Source organism: Colletotrichum acutatum, assembly GCF_030867785.1.
Source record: "Colletotrichum acutatum strain CBS 112980 chromosome Unknown BDZ83scaffold_25, whole genome shotgun sequence".
Classification (NCBI taxonomy): domain Eukaryota; kingdom Fungi; phylum Ascomycota; class Sordariomycetes; order Glomerellales; family Glomerellaceae; genus Colletotrichum; species Colletotrichum acutatum.
Window position 1 is genome coordinate 214,962 of NW_026849019.1, and position 21,375 is coordinate 236,336.

Sequence of the window (21,375 nt, forward strand, 5' to 3'; positions counted from 1 at the left end):
TTGCACATGCAAAGACGGTGCGACATTGGCGAGGCGGCGGGCAAGCAGGCACAGGCAGGCAGGGAGAGATGCATAGGTATAGGTAGGTAGTGCTGAGAATGTACGTTCGAGGCTTCGAGCTCTGAGCCGTCTTCATTCTTGACGGGGTCTCACATGTTCCAAGGGGGTGCGTGAGGTAGTGTCGTACAATATCGTTCGCGTTGACCAGTGGTGCCACACGATTGTAAGTCGGTTCACATTCCCACAAGCAAGACTTCTTCTTCTATTTTGAGGATTATTCATGTTCATCTTTTGGTCCCCGAAACCTACGGCAGGTAGCACAGTTGGTAGGTGGCGGACATTCACGACATTTGGAAACTCGCAGGGCTTGTGCTACCTCCAAAACACTACGAAAGACACGGAGTGCATCGTCCGATTCTCAGGTTGACTTTCTAGCCTGATTGCCGTGGTCAAGAAGAGAAGTAGGAAGGGGGGAAAAAAACCTTCTGCATTGACCTCACCTTAATCCGAACTTTCAAATGAAAGAGGTGACGGCGCCGTCGCCAAAAAAGAAGTGTGGTTTTGAAACGAACGGTAGGTAGTGACCTCCATCCTTGGACGTTGGCATCCTGTGACGCAATTTGATCCTCCTTCCTCTTCCTTTCTGAGCCATGGAAGTTCGGGTTTAGGAATCTGCTGTTGCTGCTTTGGATTCGGGAACACGCCCCCCTCCCATGCTAACGAGTCTGCAAACAGGTACTCATTTCCCATGCGCTTCCTTTCCAATCTCCTCGTGGCTCACGGGACTTCACCAGTCTGTGCGCTGTAATTGTCGAGACCGGATGCGTGTGCATGAGGCCGCAGCAAGACAGACGCAAGAGTTCGTTCTCCCGTCTGCAATTGCTCGACCTTCTGATATGGATTTCAGATTTGATTTTCTCACCCTTACGCATGGGACTGCATTGGCGCGGGCTGTCGCCAAGGGTTTGACACCGTCGAGATTCGGGAAGGGCCAAACTTGGAAAAGACGAGGGCTCTACCATGGAACTTGGAGACTGGGAAGACGGCACGACGGGAAGATTCGACCGTTCGAGACCACCACGCCTCTCTCACGCTTCTCGAATTCATCCACTCAGTAAATGGTCGAGACTCATAATAGCCCCTCCCAACGACCTCTATGAGTCTAGAGCCTAGAGTCTAGAGGCTATGGTAGAGGCTACGGTAGAGGCTAGGTAGCGAGCTCCCAATTTCCAACGGCCGGAACCCCAAACAAGGAGCTCCCCGCAAACCCCCCGTCTTCTCCATGGTCCACCAGACCAAGCGAAGCCTATACGTTCATAACCAAGCTTCCTAGGTCGTTGCGAACCGGCGTGAACAGTCCTGAATCGGAGGAACGGGAGATTGCCATCTTTCTACTCCGTCTCATCTTGCATAATTCTTCCGGGCTCCGAATGTGATGCTGATGATGGGTCTGTCGGTGGAACCTCCAAATGGCAGGGGGAGGGAACATTCATACGTCATAGCAATAAATCAAACAGAGGCCCACACCCTTCCGCGGATGACGGCTCATACCATGTACGCATACAGCGAAGTTCGGCTCGCGACACTGTCCTCTTTTCGCTCTAGGCCCCGGAGGTAGTGGTGTTCTGACTTCATCTCCATACAGGACGTGACAGGCTAGAGAAATCCAAACTCTCAGATGGCAATATTAGAATTGGAAATGAAGGGTTCAATCGGCAGAGAAATGTGAGATCAGCGCTGTTTGAGGATTTCTCGAAAGGGCCCGTGAGAAGAAGCATGATGCCTAGCGTCTTGCATTGACCTTGCCTTACCTGTGCCTGCCCACGTCAGTGCATCAAGCTTCCGGGTAAGCGTAAGAATCCTTGGCAGATCAGATTCCACGCGCAGAAAGAAAGTTTGCTCGTCTTTTTGCCCACGCCTGTCAAGAAACGCAACGAGAAGCCTCTGTTTTTGAGTTTTGAGTTTGAGCTGGCAGGCTGGCAGAGGCTTGTTGCCGACTTGGAGTGAAAAATGGGACACACCTCATACTTACTGGTTGATTGACAGGCGGGCAGTGTTCAGTACTTGGCTCAGCTCTTTCTCAGCTGCGCCAGCTGGCAGCCTCAACAGAGACCCAACGAAAAGAAAATGTCGATCCGGGGGACCCGACAGTCAATCGGCTGCGAAGCTCCGTTCTCTCGCTCATACTGTGTACACAAGCATCATCCTCTGGGTCTCTGGTGTGTTCCATGGTGCTTCCTCCTCCTCGTCCTCCTAGGCTTCCATCGAAGCAAAGCCTGGTCTTCTGCCGTGAAACTGTGGAACTGTGGAACGGCACCTCAGGCAATAGACTGAGAGCATTGGGCAAACAGTATGATTGTCTGGACGACTCTCACCCATGTCACCGTCTCTTCCTTTTTGCCCTTGCCCATTTCCCCTTCCCTTACGTCTCGTGACTCCCTGAATTGGTCCACGTTGGAGAGAGGTATCCATTAGTAACGCAGTGAGGTGCAGGTACGTACCCGTATCCGATGTCGACGGGACTTTGTAATGGCTGGCGGTTTCTCCAGTACGGAGTATGGGCCTGATGGAGGGCCTCTAGACGCGGGAATAGCGAGCTTTGGCGAATCATATCCCTCCAATCTCTTCTCCACCTCCTGTCGATCTCCTCCTCGCCGCCTTCGCAGCGCCCCAAGTCCTTGGCCCATGGTGTCATTGCATCCGCGGGAAGGTACCTACCTTTATTACCCATGTCCATGTTTCTTTCTTTCCGGTTGGTGTCTGCCACTGCCTGTCTGCCCCAGTAGGTACTCCGTAACTGCTCCAAAAGGAACCCCCCGGTTTTTTGTTATTGTTGATGACATGTTGCTATTCGCTTTTGTATTTGTTTGCTTGGACAGCATGGGCCATGGGGAACCTCGTTTTCCCCCGTCCACCACCGCCTCATCCGAACCCACAATACATTTTGCCAATTGACTCGCTTCTCCCGGCTGAAAACAAAACGGAAAAGCGGACGGTGAGCAAGAAAAGCGGACTTGTTTCTCCGGTATTGATGTACACATGCAATTGGGTATCCAAGCATCGCATCGAACCGAGGGCTGACGTTGTGGATATGGCGGGATAGCATTGTCATCCTCCCGTCAATGCCTCATCCTGCTGCTCCACGCTGTTGGCTGTGTACGTCCCGCGTGGCTTGCGAGCATAATCACTGCTGCTATCTTTGGGAACCGAGGAGGCATAGCATAGCCGTTGACGGACTTCAGCTGCCTAACAGCTGTAAGCTACCAGTTGTGCCAGGCTAACCCCTTGATGCTTTCATAGAGCCAAACCGTTAGCCACGCAGAACGCCACCGTCGTCGTCCTCCTCCGCCTCCTCGGCCATCGTCCTCGTAACCGTCGACCTTACGGCTGCCGCTCGAGCCTAGCCACATATCCACACGTCTCGAACGTGGGCTAGATTCAAGTCCGTTTGGCTAAAAGATCCGGCCTAATATGGCGCCTGTTTTTTCGTTGGGGGCGGACGACATCATTACCCATCCCAATTGGAAATGTCGCCTCTCTCTCGGCATCGGATTCTTCGACGGTTCCTGCGCGGTTTTCTATGCTCTGGAACATACCTACAGCCTAGCACGCCCAGCTGCGTCAAGCGTGGCAGTCCAGCGTTTTGTCCTGCTGGGTGCTCACGGTGCTAGTGCTCACGGTGCTAGTTTCTCCTGTCCACGGTGAAATCATCGCCGTAAGGAGCTTCCCTCAAAGAACAGTGACTAGGAGACACAGAGGAGGTGGCACAGATTCAGCACAGCAGACAACAGGCTACCTTGGAATTCCTGATCTTTCCCAAGATGGGATCATGATCCCCGGTATCCCCAGTCTCAGACATGCAGGCTTGCCAGAAGGCCCAGGTAGGGAGAGCTTTCCGCTTTGCCAATGCCGACCATGCAGCCTGTCACGCCTGACCGTATGCCCACCGGCCAGCCGTGCCAACTCAGTCAGCTCAGCCATAGCCTGGCCTCGTTCGCATAGCTGCTCCAGCTAGTCACCATCGATTGGATCTAGTTGCCAGAGTCTATTGCATAGAGTGCGAAAGAGTACCGAGGAGGCAGTTGGGAAACTGCATGTTACCGCGGGGATGACGTGAGGAAGTGGATCTTTGTCGTTCGTCCTTTGGTTCTACAGAGCCACAGCCCACAATGGCAGACACAAACCACGAATAGAGCACACCTCCTTCGCGACTGGGAGTCTGGCACTCACGCATTCTGGGAGGTCTGGGATATCCGAACATGGGTCTCCCCTCCCCCAGCTTCGACCATGGCCGGGGTACGTAGCAGCAAGTCTCGGGGTGCCACCCGCGGTCCGCTAGACTAGCAACAACCTAACCAAGTACTTCCCTAGCCTCCTTGGACTGGCCTCCACCCCCTGGTTCCGCCTGCTGGCCCTCTCGCCCAAACAAAAGGAGGCGAAAACGGGGAAAGGAATCCCATCATCGCACCCGGTGTACCTCCCCTTGCCTCCCACAACACACCAATGCGCCAAGTATTCTTGGTTGCGTGCCCGGCGTTTGGTGGAGGATTCTTGTGGTGGTGCCTGGCCTCTCTCGGCGTGAGGGGGGTGTGAGATGAATATGTGAATGACGAACGGTCCATTGGGGGCGTGAGGTAAGGAGAGGAAGAGAGGTGAGTGAGAGAATGAATGGGGACAGGCGGCTCGGCTTGGCTCTCTCACTCTCTCTGGATGGTCTCATCAAGAGATATATAAGACCTCTGTCCATCAGCCCATCCTCCTGTCGTCTCCCTTCCCTCCACTCTATCCAATCAACCCAATCTCATACAAATACTCAGTCCTCGACTACCAATAATTAATTCAATAACTTCAACCTTTAAACACCAAAACCAACAATCTTAAATCAGCCAAAATGCGTTTCTCCGCCGCCACCGTTTTCGCCCTGGTCTCCCTGGTCGCTGTAAGTTGAACCGAACCTCCTGATATACTCTCTCCTACAACATACTGACAAAACTCCCAACAGGCCCAGGATGCCTCCTCCACCACCCCTGCCGTCCCCGGCGCCTCTCAGGTCAGCTCCCTCATCGGCTCTGCTTCCAGCGCCATCGCCTCCGAGGCCTCCTCCATCCTGAGCGGTGCTTCCTCCGCCGCCGGTGCCGCCTCCTCGGCTATCGCCTCCATCACTTCCTCCGCCGGTGCTGAGGCCAGCTCTTTGAGCCAGCAACTTACCTCCGCCACCGACGCCGCCGGCTCCGCCTCCATCTCTTCCAAGATTGCCTCTGTCTCCAGCAAGGCCGCCTCCGCCGCCTCCAGCGTCGCCTCTGCCCAGAGCACCTCTGCTCCCGGCGCTGCCCCCGCCCAGACTGCTGCCGTTGCTCTCGGTGCTCTCTTCGGTGGTGCTGCTCTCGTTGCCAACCTGTAAATCGGGAACCTAAAACTATGATTATGGGATCTATGGAACGAAATGGCTTAGCGGAAACGATTGAAATTTCCGGTGCGTGGTAAAGGATACTACTACACAGCATTGTTTGGGCTTTTTTTTGGGGATTATCAGAGATATTAAGATGTAATACCAGTACGAATTGTACATCAATCAACATCAATTGTATATTCAACCAAATGGCTCATCCGTGACTGCGTCGCTGCCATTACCGTCTGATCGGCTGATTTGATGGATGTGCCGAAGAGGTTCACACGTTGTGACACAACGCGTTGATCCGATTCTCTCTTCGATCCATACAGCGAACAGTGTAGCAGGAGTAGTGCAGCCGAGGGGAATGAGATCGACATTCGGATTTTTTGGTACTAAGATAAAATGGCGCTTTGCTCCAACAGCACAATGTTGTAGCAGGCCACACTTGTCCTGCACCTTACTTCGTATCCGAACCATGCATAACCACTAGTGCAAACGCCGCAGCCAGCCACCCTACAGATGGGGCAGGCCCTGGCAAGGCAAGGCAAGCAATGGTGCATTTCAGTTCCCGCCACGCTGCCTCACCCAATGTTTCACCGTGTGAAAAGCAAAGTGGAACATAGGATTGGTTGCTTTCGATCGCGATCGCACCTAGCTAGTCTTTCCCGAGACAGTCAAAACAAAACACCTCGTACCTGTGAAATTATTTATGCTATTGCGCCGTGTTAATGATCTGATGGTCGAAGGCTTTGGTCCGCATACACTGTATGCTCCAACTACGCCTTCGACCGGGTATCTGCCCATAACTTATCGATGATTTGGAAAATTGCCGTAATGTCCTTCATGGCCTCGTCGTCCACCTGTCCGCCAAGCTTCTGCTGCATCTTGTCAGGATGCCACCGCACGCGCTCATCGCGCAGCTTCGCAGCGAACTCCTTCTCGCCGATATCCTCCAGCCCGAGCCCGTTGACAATAAACCGCCGGACTTCCTTCTCGTTAATGTCTCTCCGTCGGCTGCTTTCTACAGGCCAGGGGATCTTGTCCACGTTGTTGGCCCATTCTGTCCAGCCTCGTGTGTAGTCTGCCCACAGCTGGGCCCAGGCTCTCTTCTTGCGCCGCTCCTCTCCGCGTCGCAAGCTCCGCTCCATATCCTCTTGGAGCTTCCTGTTCACCGTGTCCTCTTCCTTTTTGCGTTTCCGTGCTTCTTCCCGGCGGGCCCTCTCTTCTAGTAAGCCCTGGTGTGTCTTCTCCCACATCTTCTGTCTGACGTGCTGGGAGTATTCTTCGTCCGTCATTCGCTCTAGCTCGCCCTCTGGGCCCGGCCGCTCGTTGGAGTAGACGTGTATCGGTTGTCCATAGACGCCCTGCCAGTACGCCGCGCCCTCGTCGTCTGCCATCGCGTCGAAGAGGGACTCGCGGAATGCTGCATCTGGGTCGAGGGCCTGGGGTTCGTAAGGGTTCGGTGGCGTCGGGGATCGTGATCGTCTGCGTTGTCGGCGGCTGCTGTGGTGGTGGCGGCGGCTGTGGCGATGCTCTGAGCGGGAATCTTCATTGTCGACGGTGTCTGGATCGTGGCCTCGGTCTCGGTCGCGGTGACGATGTGATCGGCTCGACTTTGAATGTTTGGATTTTAATCGGATGCGGGATGATCTAGGTCGCAGGTTTTCGCCATCGCCTGGTTCTGCTTGCGCCTGCGCTTCTGCATCTGTTGGACCGGGCGACGGCTTGCGCTTGGTAGGCTCTGGTGTGTTCTCGTGACCCTCGCCGGGATTGACAGACGAAAGGATATGTCGCCGTCGCGGCGATGCCGGCGACATGGTCATCGCGTGTGTTTTCCCCGCCCGCACGCAGCGGCCAGATAATCTGTCGAAAAAGATACTTGACGCCGGTGTGTAGTTGAACAGGGTTCGGAGGAAGGAAAGTTGTTGGAGGGGTCGTCCTGGATTGACGTCGTTGGATTTTGGCTTATCTTATCTCGTGCGGTGGTGGTGGTTTTCCTGTTTGCGGGTCTTGGCATCCCGCGTGCCTGGATCATTCCTGCCACTGCGAGATAAGCTTAAACCCACGCGATAACCCGCTTCCCCCGGACAAGGAAGGCAGGTACTTTTCTCTTCGTATCTTGAGGCTCAGCAGACTGCAACGTCGTCTAGGTATCTTATCGAGCTAAATTGTACAGATACAGATAAGCAAGGTACCTACTCTGATGACCCCTGGCAGACGTTCTGTCCAGACACGAAGGTATTCATGGAGGAAAACACCAACATTCGATTCACGATGTCCGCTTTAAAGGGTTGAATAGCGTCATTCACCTAAATTTACACTGATGTTGTCTCGACTCAAGTATTTTCTTCGATTCAAGCGATACTAATCACAAAACATTTCTGACTTTCAAACTACGATATTGTGCTTTATGCTTTTCAAGGTTTCGACCTCCAGAGCATCCTTCACGACTTTGGCAACCGAGACACACTTTTCCTCGCCCTACTTTCCTCCAATAATCTGCACACCGACTGGCATGCCGTGAATTAGCTCAGAATCATCTAGGTTTTCATTAGTATATACAGCCCTTTGAGAGTCAAGGCCGTAAGAATGCTCATACAGCTGATAGTTTATCTCATCGCTCTCGTTCCATGGGACATGGTTTGTCCACTGCTGGCTCGAGGCACCATTGCTTTCAGCTCACATGACGGGGATCGTCAAAGTCACATAATCAAGCCAATTCCAGTGCGAAGTGTATCGAACGTGAGGCTTCGACCTGGCCTACACTCTGGGTCTAATCCCAAACCAGGGTGCCACCGTGGTGATAAGGGCGTCAATGCCTGCCTCGTTCCAGCGCTTGAAGTAGTCTTTCTCGTACCTAAGTTTTTTGGCAGCCAGCTGTACAATCTCGTTTATTCGAGGTGGCGCGTGCCATCCGTGCTTGAGTTCACTTACATCGCGAGACTCTGCAACTGAAAGTATATCCTTTTCGGTTCCAACAAGAAGCCCTTTGACTAGCGGCTCTCCGCTGGCCTCACTCAGTTTCCTGTGGAAGTCACCGTCATCGGCGAATGTGGCGGCTACCCAATCCTTATAAGCTTCAGCATGCGAGGTGGGATCCCATTCGATCACTGGATGCGTATGTATTAGCACACACGCACAGCTGGAGCCAAGACTTTAGACCAAGCAATGGATAGCACCTACAAGTATGTCCTGCAGCCGTGAGGCAATCAATAACAGCCCATCCCGCCCTTTCAATAGGCGGCTGTATACGGACAAGCGTGTCATTTATGTAATACCCAATCTTGAGAGGCCTGTCGGGCTTGGCCGCGAGCTTCTTGCGCCACGGGATGGGAAGCAACGTCGCATCTGTTTGCCATGGTTCACAAGACAAGATGCCATCCATTAAGGTTTCTATTGCCGAGAAGCTGGAGGCTAGAGGACTAGCTACTGGCGGTGCGATTAATTCCCATTTGCTGCCGCACCACTCTTGTGAATTAATGATGCTTCAAGACAACAAAGCCACCAAACGTTAGGAGGAAGCAACTTGCCTCGACTCGTCGAATGGTCGTCGCCCAACAATTGGTTTCCAGCCCGTACAGTCCCGGCAGAGCTGCCGGGATACGGACTGAGCCGCCGGTGTCTGTTCCAACCCCGACCAAGCTACCGTGACAAACTATGAGTACCGCTTCACCACCTGAGCTGCCGCCAGAAATCAGCGCGTGGTTGAGTGAGTTTAAAAATTGTTTGAAAACATGATTGGAGGAGTCCGAAAGCCAACGGTCTATGTCAGACTACGGTCTTGCAAGTAGGCATTGGTGGAGGTTTTTACCATTAGAGCCTGTGCAACATTCGTCTTGACAAAACGTACGGTGCCTTGAGCTATTTGAACGTCTGTCAAGACGCTGCTTTCTTTCACCAGCTTCTTGATAAGCCCAACCCAGCCTTTGCGGTATCAGTATCACACAGGCATCCTGCACCCGGCGGCTTACCAATAGTGGAGTCAAACCCTTTAATATCGAACATGTCCTCGAGGGATCCCGGAAGGCCATGCAAATCCCCAATCACGGAGCCTGTCCGCTCCAGATGTTCATCTAGAGCCCTAGCTCGCTCGAGAACCTCTTCGAATATGAGCTCCGTGCAGCATTTCACTAGCTGCTGGGCTATGACTGCCCACTTCGCGAATGCCTTGAGGACTTGGACTGCGCTCAGCTTTCGAGTCGCGATCTGCTCAAGCAAGACTTAGACATCTTCAATTTCCATACAAGCAAGCACTTTCGCGGTCAAAAGTCTAGAGAAACGAAGAAAAACTTTCGTGTCTTTGGGTAGAGGAGCAGTTCAGTCGATGCACCCCTCGATGGCAATAGCGGCGTAATATTCTGCGCGCTTCTGTGCGGCGCGTGGTTTCTTTGGTGGTGTCGAAGTTTGCGTATTGATCACAGGTTCTGTTGTAAGCAGCATCGTAGAACAGCCGCGTTCCGAGGTAAATGATTGGTCTTGATTCTCACCCATATCTTGAACTTAAGTTCACTAGGTCATTCCAGAGTAGAGTTGGTCTATGAATCAAATAAGTCCATGTAAGGTGCGTTCGATTCTTCTTCACACCAGACGACTTATGTGGCGAGTTAATTATGAGAATGACTGATGCCCGCATCCATTTTATGGATCTTTGTTTCATGCCTTCTGTACTCGGCAACCAGATAAATGACAGCCTTTCTTGATCTGGTACGAGATGAATCGAGATTATATGGAAGATAACCTGTTTGACCTTGTGGGATGTCCAAAGGAAGTATTTCAAGTATTCACGATAATCGCGAAGGAGGGCTTCGAGTGCGAATCGAGGCATCCTGAATTATACGTTGCTGCAACAGAACAGCTGCTCAAGACGTCACGCGGTGTTCGCGACCACGGAGACCTTTTGCGGGATGCCTAGAGATACTCCATGGTAATGGCTATCTATGAGGCAGAGTCAAGTATGATAACGGCCAGTTTTGAAGCCATCATGCATGAACTGGCAGATCGCATTTGCGACATCCTACAGGCAATACCGGCGAAGTCGGCAAAATATCGCCATTTACCGTTTGCTACTTTCATGGACGGCCGTCTTTCACAGTCTTCGGATCATTCTCAGGCCGCCCAAAAGTATCGAGAAACATGCAATTCTCTGGAAGATCCAATATACTCCAGCGGTGACTACATGTCTAGGAACGATTGATAGGTTCACATAGTCACTCCAAGTACTTCATCTATCTATAGGGGTAAGGGGTATCAGCTTACTGCGTTTAAAGTCTGCAATGGCATTTAGTATATAGGTAAAGTCGATGTCTTTAGATGGAGGGATCTTGAGAGTGTTTATTGTTCATTGACGACATTCGAGTCTATGGAGGTTGGCAATGCAATCATATCCTGCCGTGACAATAACCCCTGGTATCATCCTAAAGACTAGCTGGTGCCTGCCATCGCGCTCTCTTCCTACACATTCAACCTCACTTTCCCCTCCCTTGCTGGTATCTTTCCAGGCGCAATCGAAAGGGGCCGTGTTCTACCTCGTCAACTAATCCATATCAAGTTCGGGGGTAGGGTGCAATTCCTGCAAAGCTGTAGCGGCATCATCTGGTCTAGAAACCTCCATGGCGTCAATGATACCTTCCAGCCGCTGCTTCAGCGAATTGCTGGCTTGAGCCAACATCCATTCTCCTGCTTTCCTGGGGATCCACGGCGGCAGTGAACAAGGGACCCAGTCTTTGTGGACATCGCTTCCCCAGATGGCCTGAGTACGGCGACGGTGGTGGTAGTAGAAGTATTGGACCAGGTGCATACAGGAAGGGCAACATAGCCTGCTCGAAGGCATGATGACGATGTCGTCCTGGAAGAGATCTGTGACTTCTTTCTCTGGGAGGACCATGCCGCTGTTGATCGACGCTGGACTGAGGTTGTCTCTTTCTCTGGCGAGGAGCTGCAAGCAGAGCATCGTGCTTTCGCAGCGGTATCCGCCACTGAAGTAGGTACTGTCAAAATCGTACTCGCCGATCATGAGGTTTGTGCCGTTGTTTTCCGAGTTGATCCAGTGTAAGATCTCTCCCAGGGGATCGGGGTGTTCTGGGTCCTCTTCACCCCCAGACCCCAATTCCTCCTCCAAGACTTTCCTGATGGACATCATCTTGTGATCGTTGTGCTCTGTATTGACTTCTATCAGATGGAATTCGCCCTTCTTCACGATGTTCGAGAAGTACTCCCTCCAGTTTGGCTCCTCGCAGATCTCCAGTCTATCAAGTTCGACGTGTGTAGAAATATCCCGGAGAATAAAACGCAGGTAATTGATGGCACCATTTGCCCAATCATCGTGTGAAAGTTCAGACAATTTGGCGAAGTCTGGGGAGTATTCTGGATTTCCGGTGTCGAGTCTTTCCTCGGCCACCAAGATCCCCGAGAAGTCTTCGACGGTGTCGTTCGAGGAGCTAAATTCGGCGTCTGAAGGTGCATTCTTCTGCTTCAATAGGTCGGAGTTGTTCCGACGAAGTTCACGTTTCAGCCACTTGAAATGATGAGGCAGTATCTTGCTGAACCCCAAGCGAAGCTCGGACAGATGATGTGCCCAATCTGATAACTGTTCAGCGGCTCGCTGGAGACTAGAGACGTCGGGCTCTCTGGACCCAATGCCCAGAAGGATGTCGGTCTTTCTGCGGTGGCACTCCCACTTTTGCATCAGTAATTTTTCGACTGCTCTAGCTAATCCCTCGAGAAGGCGCGTGATGATGTGATGGAAGACTACTCTTCCGGTAGCATTATACCATGATGCATCTGGTCTTGGATAATGGTCCAGCACTTGATCTTGGCGATGTAGCTGGAGGAACTTTACAACACATCTATAAACCTGGTTTTGATGCCATGTGAGAGGTACCACCGGAGGAAGAGAACGGCTCGTATAGGCCCATTCACAATTGGAGACATCCATGGTGAGAATATCGTAGAATGTCCTAGTCAAAGTGTGCTTAGCAGCCTCCGTTGTGGCTTCTAGAGTCTCTGTTCCCTTTACACAATGGACTGGGCCGCTCTGAAACAATCGATTATGGGTCTTTTCACAGCTTATGATAGCAAGGTAGTCCATCAGGTTCTCGCCAGCGATATCCAGTTCATCGTCAGTCTGGGCTATGCGAGTTTGCCTCAGCATGCCGACGAGGTTGTTCTCATGTACGGCAAACGTTATCCTCGACTGCAGCTTTCCATCTTCAGTCGTCTTGTCGATCATGTCAACGTAATACTGTGCCGCTGCCTTTGTACCGGCCGGAAACGATGTTCCCGTAAGTTGTGTCTTTTTACACACCAGTTGGCTCTGGCGAGTATCCCTGGATGCAGTTTGGGAAGCCGCTGCCGATGCGGAAGCGTTGCCCACGACGACAACGCGAGGGGGCTTCGTACGGTCTCCAAGATTGAAAATAGTAGTCGCGACCTGGTTCTTGTATGTGACGAGTTGAGCGAAGGCGAACAAGTAAGGGAAGGCGTCGGAAGACAAGGTCCCCCTTCTGCCCCTGATGAGGCCTAGATTGGACGGAGACACGATGGGCAAGTCATTTGTCAATGACAGAATTTGGGTGAGCGTACGGTATTTCAGTAATTCTTCTTGCGAGAGGAAATCCATTTTCGTTGTTGCTTGAGATATTTGTCGTACTCGTTGAAGTTGATGAAGATGGTTGTCGGGTTCTTGGGTCCTTGGGTTCTTAGGTCCTTGGGTTCTTGGTCATAGTCAAATGTAAGTCGGGTTGTTGAAAGGCGAACAGGAGAAACCCTGAAATTTCTTCGTTGACGCCAAATATTGACGGTAGTACCTGCTCGAGGAATAATGAACGATTGGTAAACAGGAGAACAAGTAACTTTAAATGGGCATCATCCATAGATTCTCGATGAGTTGGTTCTCTCTTGCAGATGGGTTTCCGAGATGTGTTCAAAGAACACCAAGACGAGGAAAACCAAGGCCGCGAAAGAAAGATGTGAGAATCAAACAAAGTCATTGTAAGCGATGAGCTTTCAATATCGTCTAAAGCAGTCATTTGTAGCATTATTCTCGGTCAGTCGAGCCTTGTTCAAATCTTGTTGTCAAGGCGCACAGGCCAATGTTCTTCACGATAATGAATGTGTACCTGTGAGGCGCGGCTCGGGCGACGAGATCTTGGCTCAAGACACTTGTTCGGACTTCGTCCTTGGTAGGAGCCAGACACACTCCATCTTCAAGTCTATGGCTGTCATGTGGGGCTATTTCTGAGGGCGATGTTTGGACATTTGCTAGATCGTAGACCCGTTTTCTACTTTGCGCGCTTTCAGAACCATGAGTCCCACCACTCTAGGGGTAATCAGTCGTGACAGTCAGGGCAGTGAACCCGTCCCACGACTACCAGTAATATCAGATTTAATGTCGACGAGCATCGGTCACAGCGCCGATAGTTGTAAAGTTGACTCAGCAGTGAAGTGCTCTGGAGAGCCGCGGAACCTCAAAAGCTTCTTCAGGGGCTCGACGGGATAGGTAATGCCCTATACATTGCGGTAGCGGACAGTAAGGTGTGGCCAGTCGTAGTACGGAGATAACTCTCTTTCTCAAGATTGAGTAAGAGCCTGACACTCCTGGTTGCGGATGGTGAAGAAATACCCCGCGAAAACGCCGCGAAACGGGTAAGACATGTTTGATCCGCATCGGGGTCTAGATTCCATTGCCGCTTTGGAACCAGTCTTTGACTGGATCAAAATCGAAGCTGAGACCATCTAGATGGTATTTTACTTCTTGGGTTCGCCGTTTCCAAGGCTGCAATTCAATTTACGTTGACCTTGTGACTCTAAAGTCACCATAACGAGACTGGGGAGACTTCACGACAGGAGACAGATTAGCTGCCTGGAGAAGGAGCATTTGGTGGCGTCGGAATGTGGCTCTCTGACGGGCTAGGCAGATGGGAGCACCTGTTGAGCAGCCAGAGGCCATGATAACCATGTCGGTCTCAATGTTTCATGGTTGAACATGAGTCGCGGGAAACAAAGGCAGTTGAAACTCCCGACGATCGCATCGCGATAAACGCGAAGGTGCTATCTACAGAGTCAAGGATTTCACCGAACTCTGAATGTCACAGATCGGGGAAATAAGAAAAGCAATGTTGCATGCAACGTCCCGCAATGTGTTTCTATCTTGGCCATCCGGGGAAACAAGGCTTGTGAGTTGTGACACCTTAAGGTAGCTTGGCAGTACTTGCTTATGTAAGGAAGACTACCGGAGCTACGGTACGGTGAACTATGGTAAAAGGCGTCTGTGCTTCAGGTCGTACATCTCATCGATTTTTCAATGTGGTCCGTAGGATAGGTAGGTACCTGTGTGATGTACCCATCGTCCCTCCGTTATCGCTTCCTTTGCTGACGAAGGAACCTAGGTGAGGAGGCAAAATGCGGTAAGCGGTGCACGCAAAATACGGCAATACGCGGCACCTGATGCCGGACTGAATTATCCGAGCGTCTTATCTGAAAAGACTGAGATGCAAGACGCTGACACGCGCGATCCTCGTTTACAGGGAACATGTCCCCTACCCCACGACAGTAGCGAGTGGTAGCTCTGCGAGTACTGAGTTGTGCATGCATCGGAGGTACCGGAAATGTATCGCGAAAAAGCCGAATGCGGGACAAGGCTGCAATGCAGGTCGTCATAGCTCCCCACCTTTCCGTGAGCTAAACTGCGGTGAGCCCTGTGGTTGGGTAAGCTGCGGGTTGGCTCTCCGAACCCGAATGTGTGAGACATGGACCAGTCACCACTGAGTCTGACTGCGACGGGGAGGTGCCAGGTGCTTCTTTCCCCAGTGCCCAGTGCCCAGCGTCCACAAAGCTGACAAACCATGCAGCGGAAGTGGGAGGGCAGCAGCGTCACTCGCACTCTGGAACCACAAGAGCAACGGGCACCGAACTGGCTCTCCACCACAGGGCACCTACTCCGTCCACTTCACGGTACGTCGCATGCGTTTACTCCGACTCGGTCGTCTGCCCTCAAAACTTTTCCCACGACGCCAACGTCGCCCCTTGACGATTTCCTGATATCTCTTCCAGTGTATACGTCTAATTGCACTGCTCGACTGTTCCGATCAGTCAAGTTCACCCCTACTACGAGAGGCCCCACGAACGACCGACCGACCGACAACTTCCCTTCCGAATAGTACTTCCGTCTAGCATGCGTTAAACAGGCGGGTTGGGGGAAACCGCAGAAGAGCAATCGCCATGGACTACTCCGATTACTCGCCGCAGCGCATTCTGCACACAGGCTCGTTCACTGGATTCCATCGCCTGGGACAGCTCGGTAGCAACTATCTCTCTGCGACTGCAGAGATCAAGCAGCCGCTATGCGGTAACGAAGAGGGTTGGGGTCCGCTGAGCCCTATCCGATATGACTTTACGCCCTGCTTCATCGACGTCTGGATTGCCTCCGTGGCAGCATTTGGTCTCGTCTTTGGATCTCTGGCCATTGTATGGCTCATCCAGCGCAGGAAACCTTCCGATGCCCCTAAAGACTGGCATTTTTGGGTCAAGCAGGCAAGTGCTCTATCAAATGCTCTCTTATCTAAACCACAGCTAACCAGCCGCCCCTTTCAGACACTCCTCGGATTGATTATTGCCGACGTGACAGTACAACTCGCTTTGCAAATCGTCAGTTACCCCGATGTTTGGTTTGGCGACTTCCGATTTTGGACGACGGCTGCGACAATCCTATCTCTGGGCGTCATCTTTGCCATTCAATGGCTTGAGCATGCGCGCCTGCGTAACCCCAATGGCGTCGTCCTCTTCTACTGGCTCTTTCTCTTGATTGCATACTCAGTCAAGCTCCGATCCTTGATCTCTCAGCAGCTCTACGAGACTAGCCCGGCCTACTTCATCACTTACACCGTTGGCTTCGGCCTCTCTGTAGCCGAATTCCTGGTCGAGTGGTTATGGCCAAGGAAGGTCAGTGCATACGAGGCTCTGATCGATGAGGAGGAATGTCCCATTGAATATGCCACCGTATTCTCCCAGTTGACATTCTCCTGGATGACTCCTCTGATGCGCTACGGATACAAGCAATACTTGACTGAAGATGATCTTTGGGGGCTCGCTCAAAAAGACCAGACCAAGAACACTGGTGACGCTTTCAACAAAGCTTGGGAGTACGAACTCAAGCACCACAAGAACCCGTCTCTGTGGCTGGCCATGTTCCGTGCCTACGGTGGTCCATACGCCATAGCTGCGCTCTTCAAGGCTGTTAACGATGTCACACAGTATCTTCAGCCACAACTTCTGAAGTATCTTATTGCATTTATAGCTTCCTACGACACTGAGAATGATGAGAAGGAGCAGCCTCCGATCAAGGGTGCTTCCATCGCCTTGGCAATGTTTGCGTGCGCTGTTTTGCAAACCTCCATGATCGTGAGTTCCACATTGTAAAAGCTAGCAAGATGCAGCTCCACTAACACGCGCCAGCATCAATATTTCCAGCTAGCTTTCGTCACCGGTATGCGGATCAAGGGTGGTCTGGCATCGGCCATCTACAAGAAGTCCATGAGATTGTCCAATGAGGGACGCGCATCCAAGTCGACCGGCGATATCGTGAACTACATGGCCGTCGATGCCCAGCGTCTACAAGATCTGACCCAATTTGCTCAGCAGGTCTGGTCTGCTCCCTTCCAGATCATTATCTGCATGGTGTCATTGTACCAACTTGTTGGCTGGTCAATGCTTGCTGGTATCGGTGTCATGATTATCATGATGCCTGCGCATGGTTTCATTGCCAGAATCATGAGAAACTTGCAAAAGGAGCAAATGAAGAACAAGGACAAGAGAAGTCGTCTGATCAACGAGATCATTAACAACATGAAGAGCATCAAGCTTTACGCTTGGGGTGCTGCGTTCATGAACAAGCTGAACTTCGTTCGCAATGATCTCGAGCTCAAGAATCTTCGCAAGATTGGAGCAACCCAAGCTTTCGCCAACTTCACTTGGAGTACCGCTCCATTTTTTGTGTCTTGTTCCACCTTTGCCGTGTTTGTCATGACGCAGGATAAGCCGCTGACCACTGAAATTGTCTTCCCTGCGCTCGGTAAGTTATACGGTTGACCTACTCTTAAGTGCTAAGCGCTGACTCTTGTGGCTTAGCTCTGTTCAACCTGCTCACATTCCCCTTGGCGGTTCTGCCCATGGTCATTACCTCTATCGTGGAAGCTAGTGTTGCTGTCGGTCGTTTGACCTCATTCCTTACTGCTGAAGAGATCCAGCCTGATGCGATTACGATCAAGCCCGCGCCGGAAGAGATGGGAGAGGAGACAGTCATCGTCCGGAATGGAACCTTCTCCTGGAACCGTCATGAAGACAAGGAGGCACTCAAGGATATTGACTTCACCGCCTACAAGGGAGAACTCTCTTGCGTTGTCGGCAGAGTTGGCGCTGGCAAGTCGTCATTCTTGCAGAGCATCCTGGGCGATCTTTGGAAAATCAGAGGCCAAGTTGAAGTCCACGGAACCACGGCCTATGTCGCACAGGGAGCTTGGATTCTCAACGCGACTGTGAAGGAGAACATCATTTTTGGCTACAGATACGACCCGGATTTCTATGAAAAGACGATCAAGGCATGCGCTCTCGTTGACGACTTTGCCCAGCTTCCCGATGGCGACGAAACGGTTGTAGGTGAAAGAGGCATATCCCTGAGTGGTGGACAAAAGGCGCGTGTGGCCTTGGCTCGCGCCGTCTACGCCAGAGCGGACATCTACCTTCTAGATGATGTCCTGTCAGCCGTAGACTCCCATGTTGGAAGACATATCATCGAGAATGTCCTCGGTCCCAGAGGTCTTTTGAACACCAAGACCAGAATCCTCGCCACAAACGCCATTGCCGTGCTCGCGGAGGCCAGCTACATCACAATGATCAGGGATGGCGAGATTACCGAGCGCGGAACGTACAAGCAACTCGTGGCAATGAAGGGTATGGTTAACGATCTCATCAAGACTGCCGGTCAAGATTCAGGCCCTTCTTCTTCGGCCAACTCGAGCGGCTCCAGTAGCGAAACGTCCACCATTATCGAAGCCGAGGGCAGCAGCCAAGAAAAGGCCGAGCTGGAAGAGGCCCAGGAGCAGCTTCCTGAGATGGAACCTATCAAGACCGGCGTTTCAGTGAAGAACAAGAAGCGATCTTCGAGCATGGCAACGCTGCGCCGCGCTAGTACCGCCAGCTTCCGGGGACCTCGGGGCAAGCTCACTGATGAGGAAGTCGCTGGCAGCAAGTCGAAGCAGACCAAGGAGCATATTGAGCAAGGAAAGGTCAAATGGAACGTCTACATTGAATATGCCAAGAACAGCAACATTATTGCTGTCGCCATCTACATGGGTGCCCTGCTGGCTTCTCAAACAGCCAACATTGGTGGCTCCGTATGGCTCAAGACGTGGTCAGAGCAAAACGCAAAATCACACACCAACGACCACGTGGGCTACTACATCGGGATTTACTTCGCCTTCGGCATCGGCTCTTCCCTTTTGACTGTCATCCAGACTCTCATTCTGTGGATTTTCTGCTCGATTGAGGCGTCGAGGAAGCTGCATGAACGGATGGCCAACGCCATTTTCAGATCACCTATGTCCTTCTTCGACACTACTCCCACTGGTCGCATTCTCAACAGATTCTCCAGTGACATTTACAGAGTCGATGAGGTTCTCGCCAGGACCTTCAACATGCTCTTCGTCAATGCTGCTCGGTCAGGCTTCACTTTGGCTGTCATTTCCATCACGACTCCTCCGTTCGCCGCGCTCATCATCCCAATTACTCTGATCTACTACTGGATCCAGCGGTACTACTTGCGCACTTCTCGTGAACTCAAGAGACTTGACAGCGTTACCCGAAGTCCCGTATACGCCCACTTCCAGGAATCACTCGGAGGAATTTCGACGATCCGAGCGTACCGCCAGCAGCAGAGGTTTGAGCTGGAGAACGAGTGGCGTGTCGATGCCAACCTCAAAGCCTACTTTCCATCTATCAGCGCGAATCGTTGGCTTGCGGTCCGTCTCGAGTTCATTGGTGGTGTCGTTATTCTTGCGGCTGCCGGATTTGCCGTTGTCACAGTCGCGAACCACGTCCCATTGAGCCCTGGTCTTGTCGGTCTGGCCATGTCTTATGCTCTGCAGATCACAACTTCGCTCAACTGGATCGTGCGCCAGACCGTTGAGGTTGAGACGAACATTGTGTCAGTTGAGCGTGTTCTTGAATACGCGCGCCTGCCAAGCGAAGCCCCCGAAATCATCAAGAGCAATCGCCCACCCGTCGCCTGGCCGGCCAAGGGCTCTCTTGAGTTCAAGAACTACAGTACCCGGTACCGCGAGGGCCTGGACAACGTGCTGAAGAACATTAACTTGGACATCAAGACTCACGAAAAGATCGGTGTAGTTGGGCGGACCGGAGCTGGCAAGTCTTCGTTGACCCTTGCTCTTTTCCGCATCATCGAGCCGACTGCTGGCCACATCAGCATTGACCAGATCAACACATCTTCCATCGGATTGCTAGACCTGCGTAGAAGACTGGCCATTATTCCACAGGATGCGGCGCTGTTCGAGGGCACCATCCGGGATAACTTGGATCCCGCCAACGTGCATGATGACACTGAGCTATGGAGCGTACTGGGTAAGTAATACAAGTGGACGGGCACCCAACTCCCCTCTCACCGACCCTTTTGCCACCTATCCCCGGCCCACGCCTTCAGGAGAGGGTGCTCCTGACCCTCCACCTTCATAGAGTGAAGCTAATGCGCTGCGCTATCACAGAACACGCCCGACTCAAGGACCACGTAACGAGCATGGAAGGCGGCCTAGACGCAAAGGTCAACGAAGGAGGTAAGTCACAGCTTATAGTTCACTTTCGCTTTCTGTCGGCTCTAGTCTCGGGCCATCCAACATCAATTCTCGCGGCTTTTTGCACTTGTGTACAACGGGACTTTGGCGTATGTCGCGTTGCTACGTCGGACTCAAAGCATCCAGCAGCACCGTCATCTTTCACATGCATACATCGCTTTGTTAAGAGTCCCCTGCATGATCTCCCACGCATGCAGTCAAAGTCTCGTGCTGGCCCCTCTCACTCTGCCTACCATGTTTCTCGTTGCTTTGCCGACTTTGACTATTGATAAGCCGCATACTTGAATGGTGATGCTGACTCATTCGTGCTTAGGTTCCAACCTCTCACAGGGTCAGCGGCAGCTCGTGTCGCTCGCCCGCGCAATGCTGACGCCTTCCAACATCCTCGTGCTGGACGAGGCAACCGCGGCTGTCGACGTCGAGACAGACGCCATGCTGCAGACTACTCTGCGTTCGCCAATGTTTGCCAACCGTACCATCATCACCGTCGCTCACCGCATCAACACCATCCTCGACAGCGACCGCGTTGTCGTACTAGACAAGGGCGAGGTGGTGGAGTTTGACACACCGCAGGCACTCATCAAGAAGCAGGGCGTCTTTTACGGATTGGTGAAGCAGGCCGGTCTCGACACCTCGGAGTCTTCGTAGAAGAGAGAACGAAGACGGGGGACAGCAGCTTGTGTGACAATGTAAGAGAATTTCGGCGAATGGAAAAATGGTGACGGCGGCGGCGGCGGCGGCGGCGGCGGCGGAGGAGGAGGCAAGAGAAAAAGACCGTGTAGTCTATTGTGTAACTACACCGAGTTGTTTTCCCTCTTTGAACTAAAATGTATAGGGCAAAGCCCGGGGCGAGGAGTGAGAGCGGGCGGTAGCGTGGATTGGAATGCATTATCGGCATCTGTAGATTTACTCGAAAAGACCTTGCATCTACTTGAACTATACCGCGATAGTACAATGTGACACTTGCAGCGGTTGCATTGGACGAGGTCGCTATTGTCCGACACCGATAGTAGACCGTTGCGTGTCTTGTTCCCTTCCCGGTCGCGTTACCCTGCCTGCTGTCTCCCTCAATCAATCACTCACTCACTCACTCGGCAGACCGCCGCACCAAGGACATCTCTTTGC

General features: G+C 52.3%; 5 protein-coding genes across 5 annotated transcripts; 1 reads left to right on the top strand and 4 right to left on the bottom strand.

The window, feature by feature from the left end:
* Nucleotides 1-4,752: 4,752 nt before the first annotated feature.
* On the bottom strand, nucleotides 4,753-5,745 carry BDZ83DRAFT_212449 (uncharacterized protein). Its single transcript, XM_060501720.1, has 2 exons — nucleotides 5,365-5,745; nucleotides 4,753-5,300 (listed from the first exon to the last, which is right to left on the bottom strand). The coding sequence occupies exons 1-2, from the start codon at nucleotides 5,577-5,579 to the stop codon at nucleotides 4,883-4,885; spliced, it is 633 nt and encodes a 210-aa protein (XP_060367395.1). The 5' UTR covers nucleotides 5,580-5,745; the 3' UTR covers nucleotides 4,753-4,882.
* A 423-nt stretch (nucleotides 5,746-6,168) lies between these two features.
* BDZ83DRAFT_717865 (uncharacterized protein) lies at nucleotides 6,169-7,215 on the bottom strand (the record flags this gene model as incomplete). Its single annotated transcript, XM_060511995.1, has 1 exon — nucleotides 6,169-7,215. One exon carries the CDS (start codon nucleotides 7,213-7,215, stop codon nucleotides 6,169-6,171), a length of 1,047 nt encoding a protein of 348 aa, XP_060367396.1.
* A 937-nt stretch (nucleotides 7,216-8,152) lies between these two features.
* On the bottom strand, nucleotides 8,153-8,751 carry BDZ83DRAFT_649687 (uncharacterized protein; the record flags this gene model as incomplete). The annotated part of the gene is made up of 4 exons (XM_060510301.1): nucleotides 8,153-8,269; nucleotides 8,327-8,502; nucleotides 8,576-8,636; nucleotides 8,671-8,751. The coding sequence occupies 4 exons, from the start codon at nucleotides 8,749-8,751 to the stop codon at nucleotides 8,153-8,155; spliced, it is 435 nt and encodes a 144-aa protein (XP_060367397.1).
* Nucleotides 8,752-10,925: 2,174 nt separating this feature from the next.
* On the bottom strand, nucleotides 10,926-13,010 carry BDZ83DRAFT_750124 (uncharacterized protein; the record flags this gene model as incomplete). The annotated part of the gene is made up of 1 exon (XM_060513881.1): nucleotides 10,926-13,010. The coding sequence occupies one exon, from the start codon at nucleotides 13,008-13,010 to the stop codon at nucleotides 10,926-10,928; it is 2,085 nt and encodes a 694-aa protein (XP_060367398.1).
* A 2,255-nt stretch (nucleotides 13,011-15,265) lies between these two features.
* BDZ83DRAFT_613291 (P-loop containing nucleoside triphosphate hydrolase protein) lies at nucleotides 15,266-20,996 on the top strand. The gene is made up of 7 exons (XM_060507749.1): nucleotides 15,266-15,343; nucleotides 15,443-15,922; nucleotides 15,983-16,789; nucleotides 16,844-17,459; nucleotides 17,516-20,023; nucleotides 20,164-20,232; nucleotides 20,564-20,996. Exons 2-7 carry the CDS (start codon nucleotides 15,611-15,613, stop codon nucleotides 20,896-20,898), a joined length of 4,647 nt encoding a protein of 1,548 aa, XP_060367399.1. The 5' UTR covers nucleotides 15,266-15,343; nucleotides 15,443-15,610; the 3' UTR covers nucleotides 20,899-20,996.
* The last annotated feature ends 379 nt before the right edge of the window (nucleotides 20,997-21,375 follow it).

Excerpts from the sequence above, each read along its gene's own strand:
- BDZ83DRAFT_212449 (XM_060501720.1), bottom strand. The coding sequence starts at position 5,579 with ATGTTGATTGATGTACAATTCGTACTGGTATTACATCTTAATATCTCT. Across the intron at positions 5,301-5,364 it reads GAGCAGCACCACCGAAGAGA|AGGCGACGCTGGAGGCGGCG; the intron begins GCACCGAGAGCA and ends TGCTCTGGGCAG.
- BDZ83DRAFT_613291 (XM_060507749.1), top strand. The coding sequence starts at position 15,611 with ATGGACTACTCCGATTACTCGCCGCAGCGCATTCTGCACACAGGCTCG. Across the intron at positions 15,923-15,982 it reads GGCATTTTTGGGTCAAGCAG|ACACTCCTCGGATTGATTAT; the intron begins GCAAGTGCTCTA and ends CGCCCCTTTCAG. Across the intron at positions 17,460-17,515 it reads AATTGTCTTCCCTGCGCTCG|CTCTGTTCAACCTGCTCACA; the intron begins GTAAGTTATACG and ends CTTGTGGCTTAG.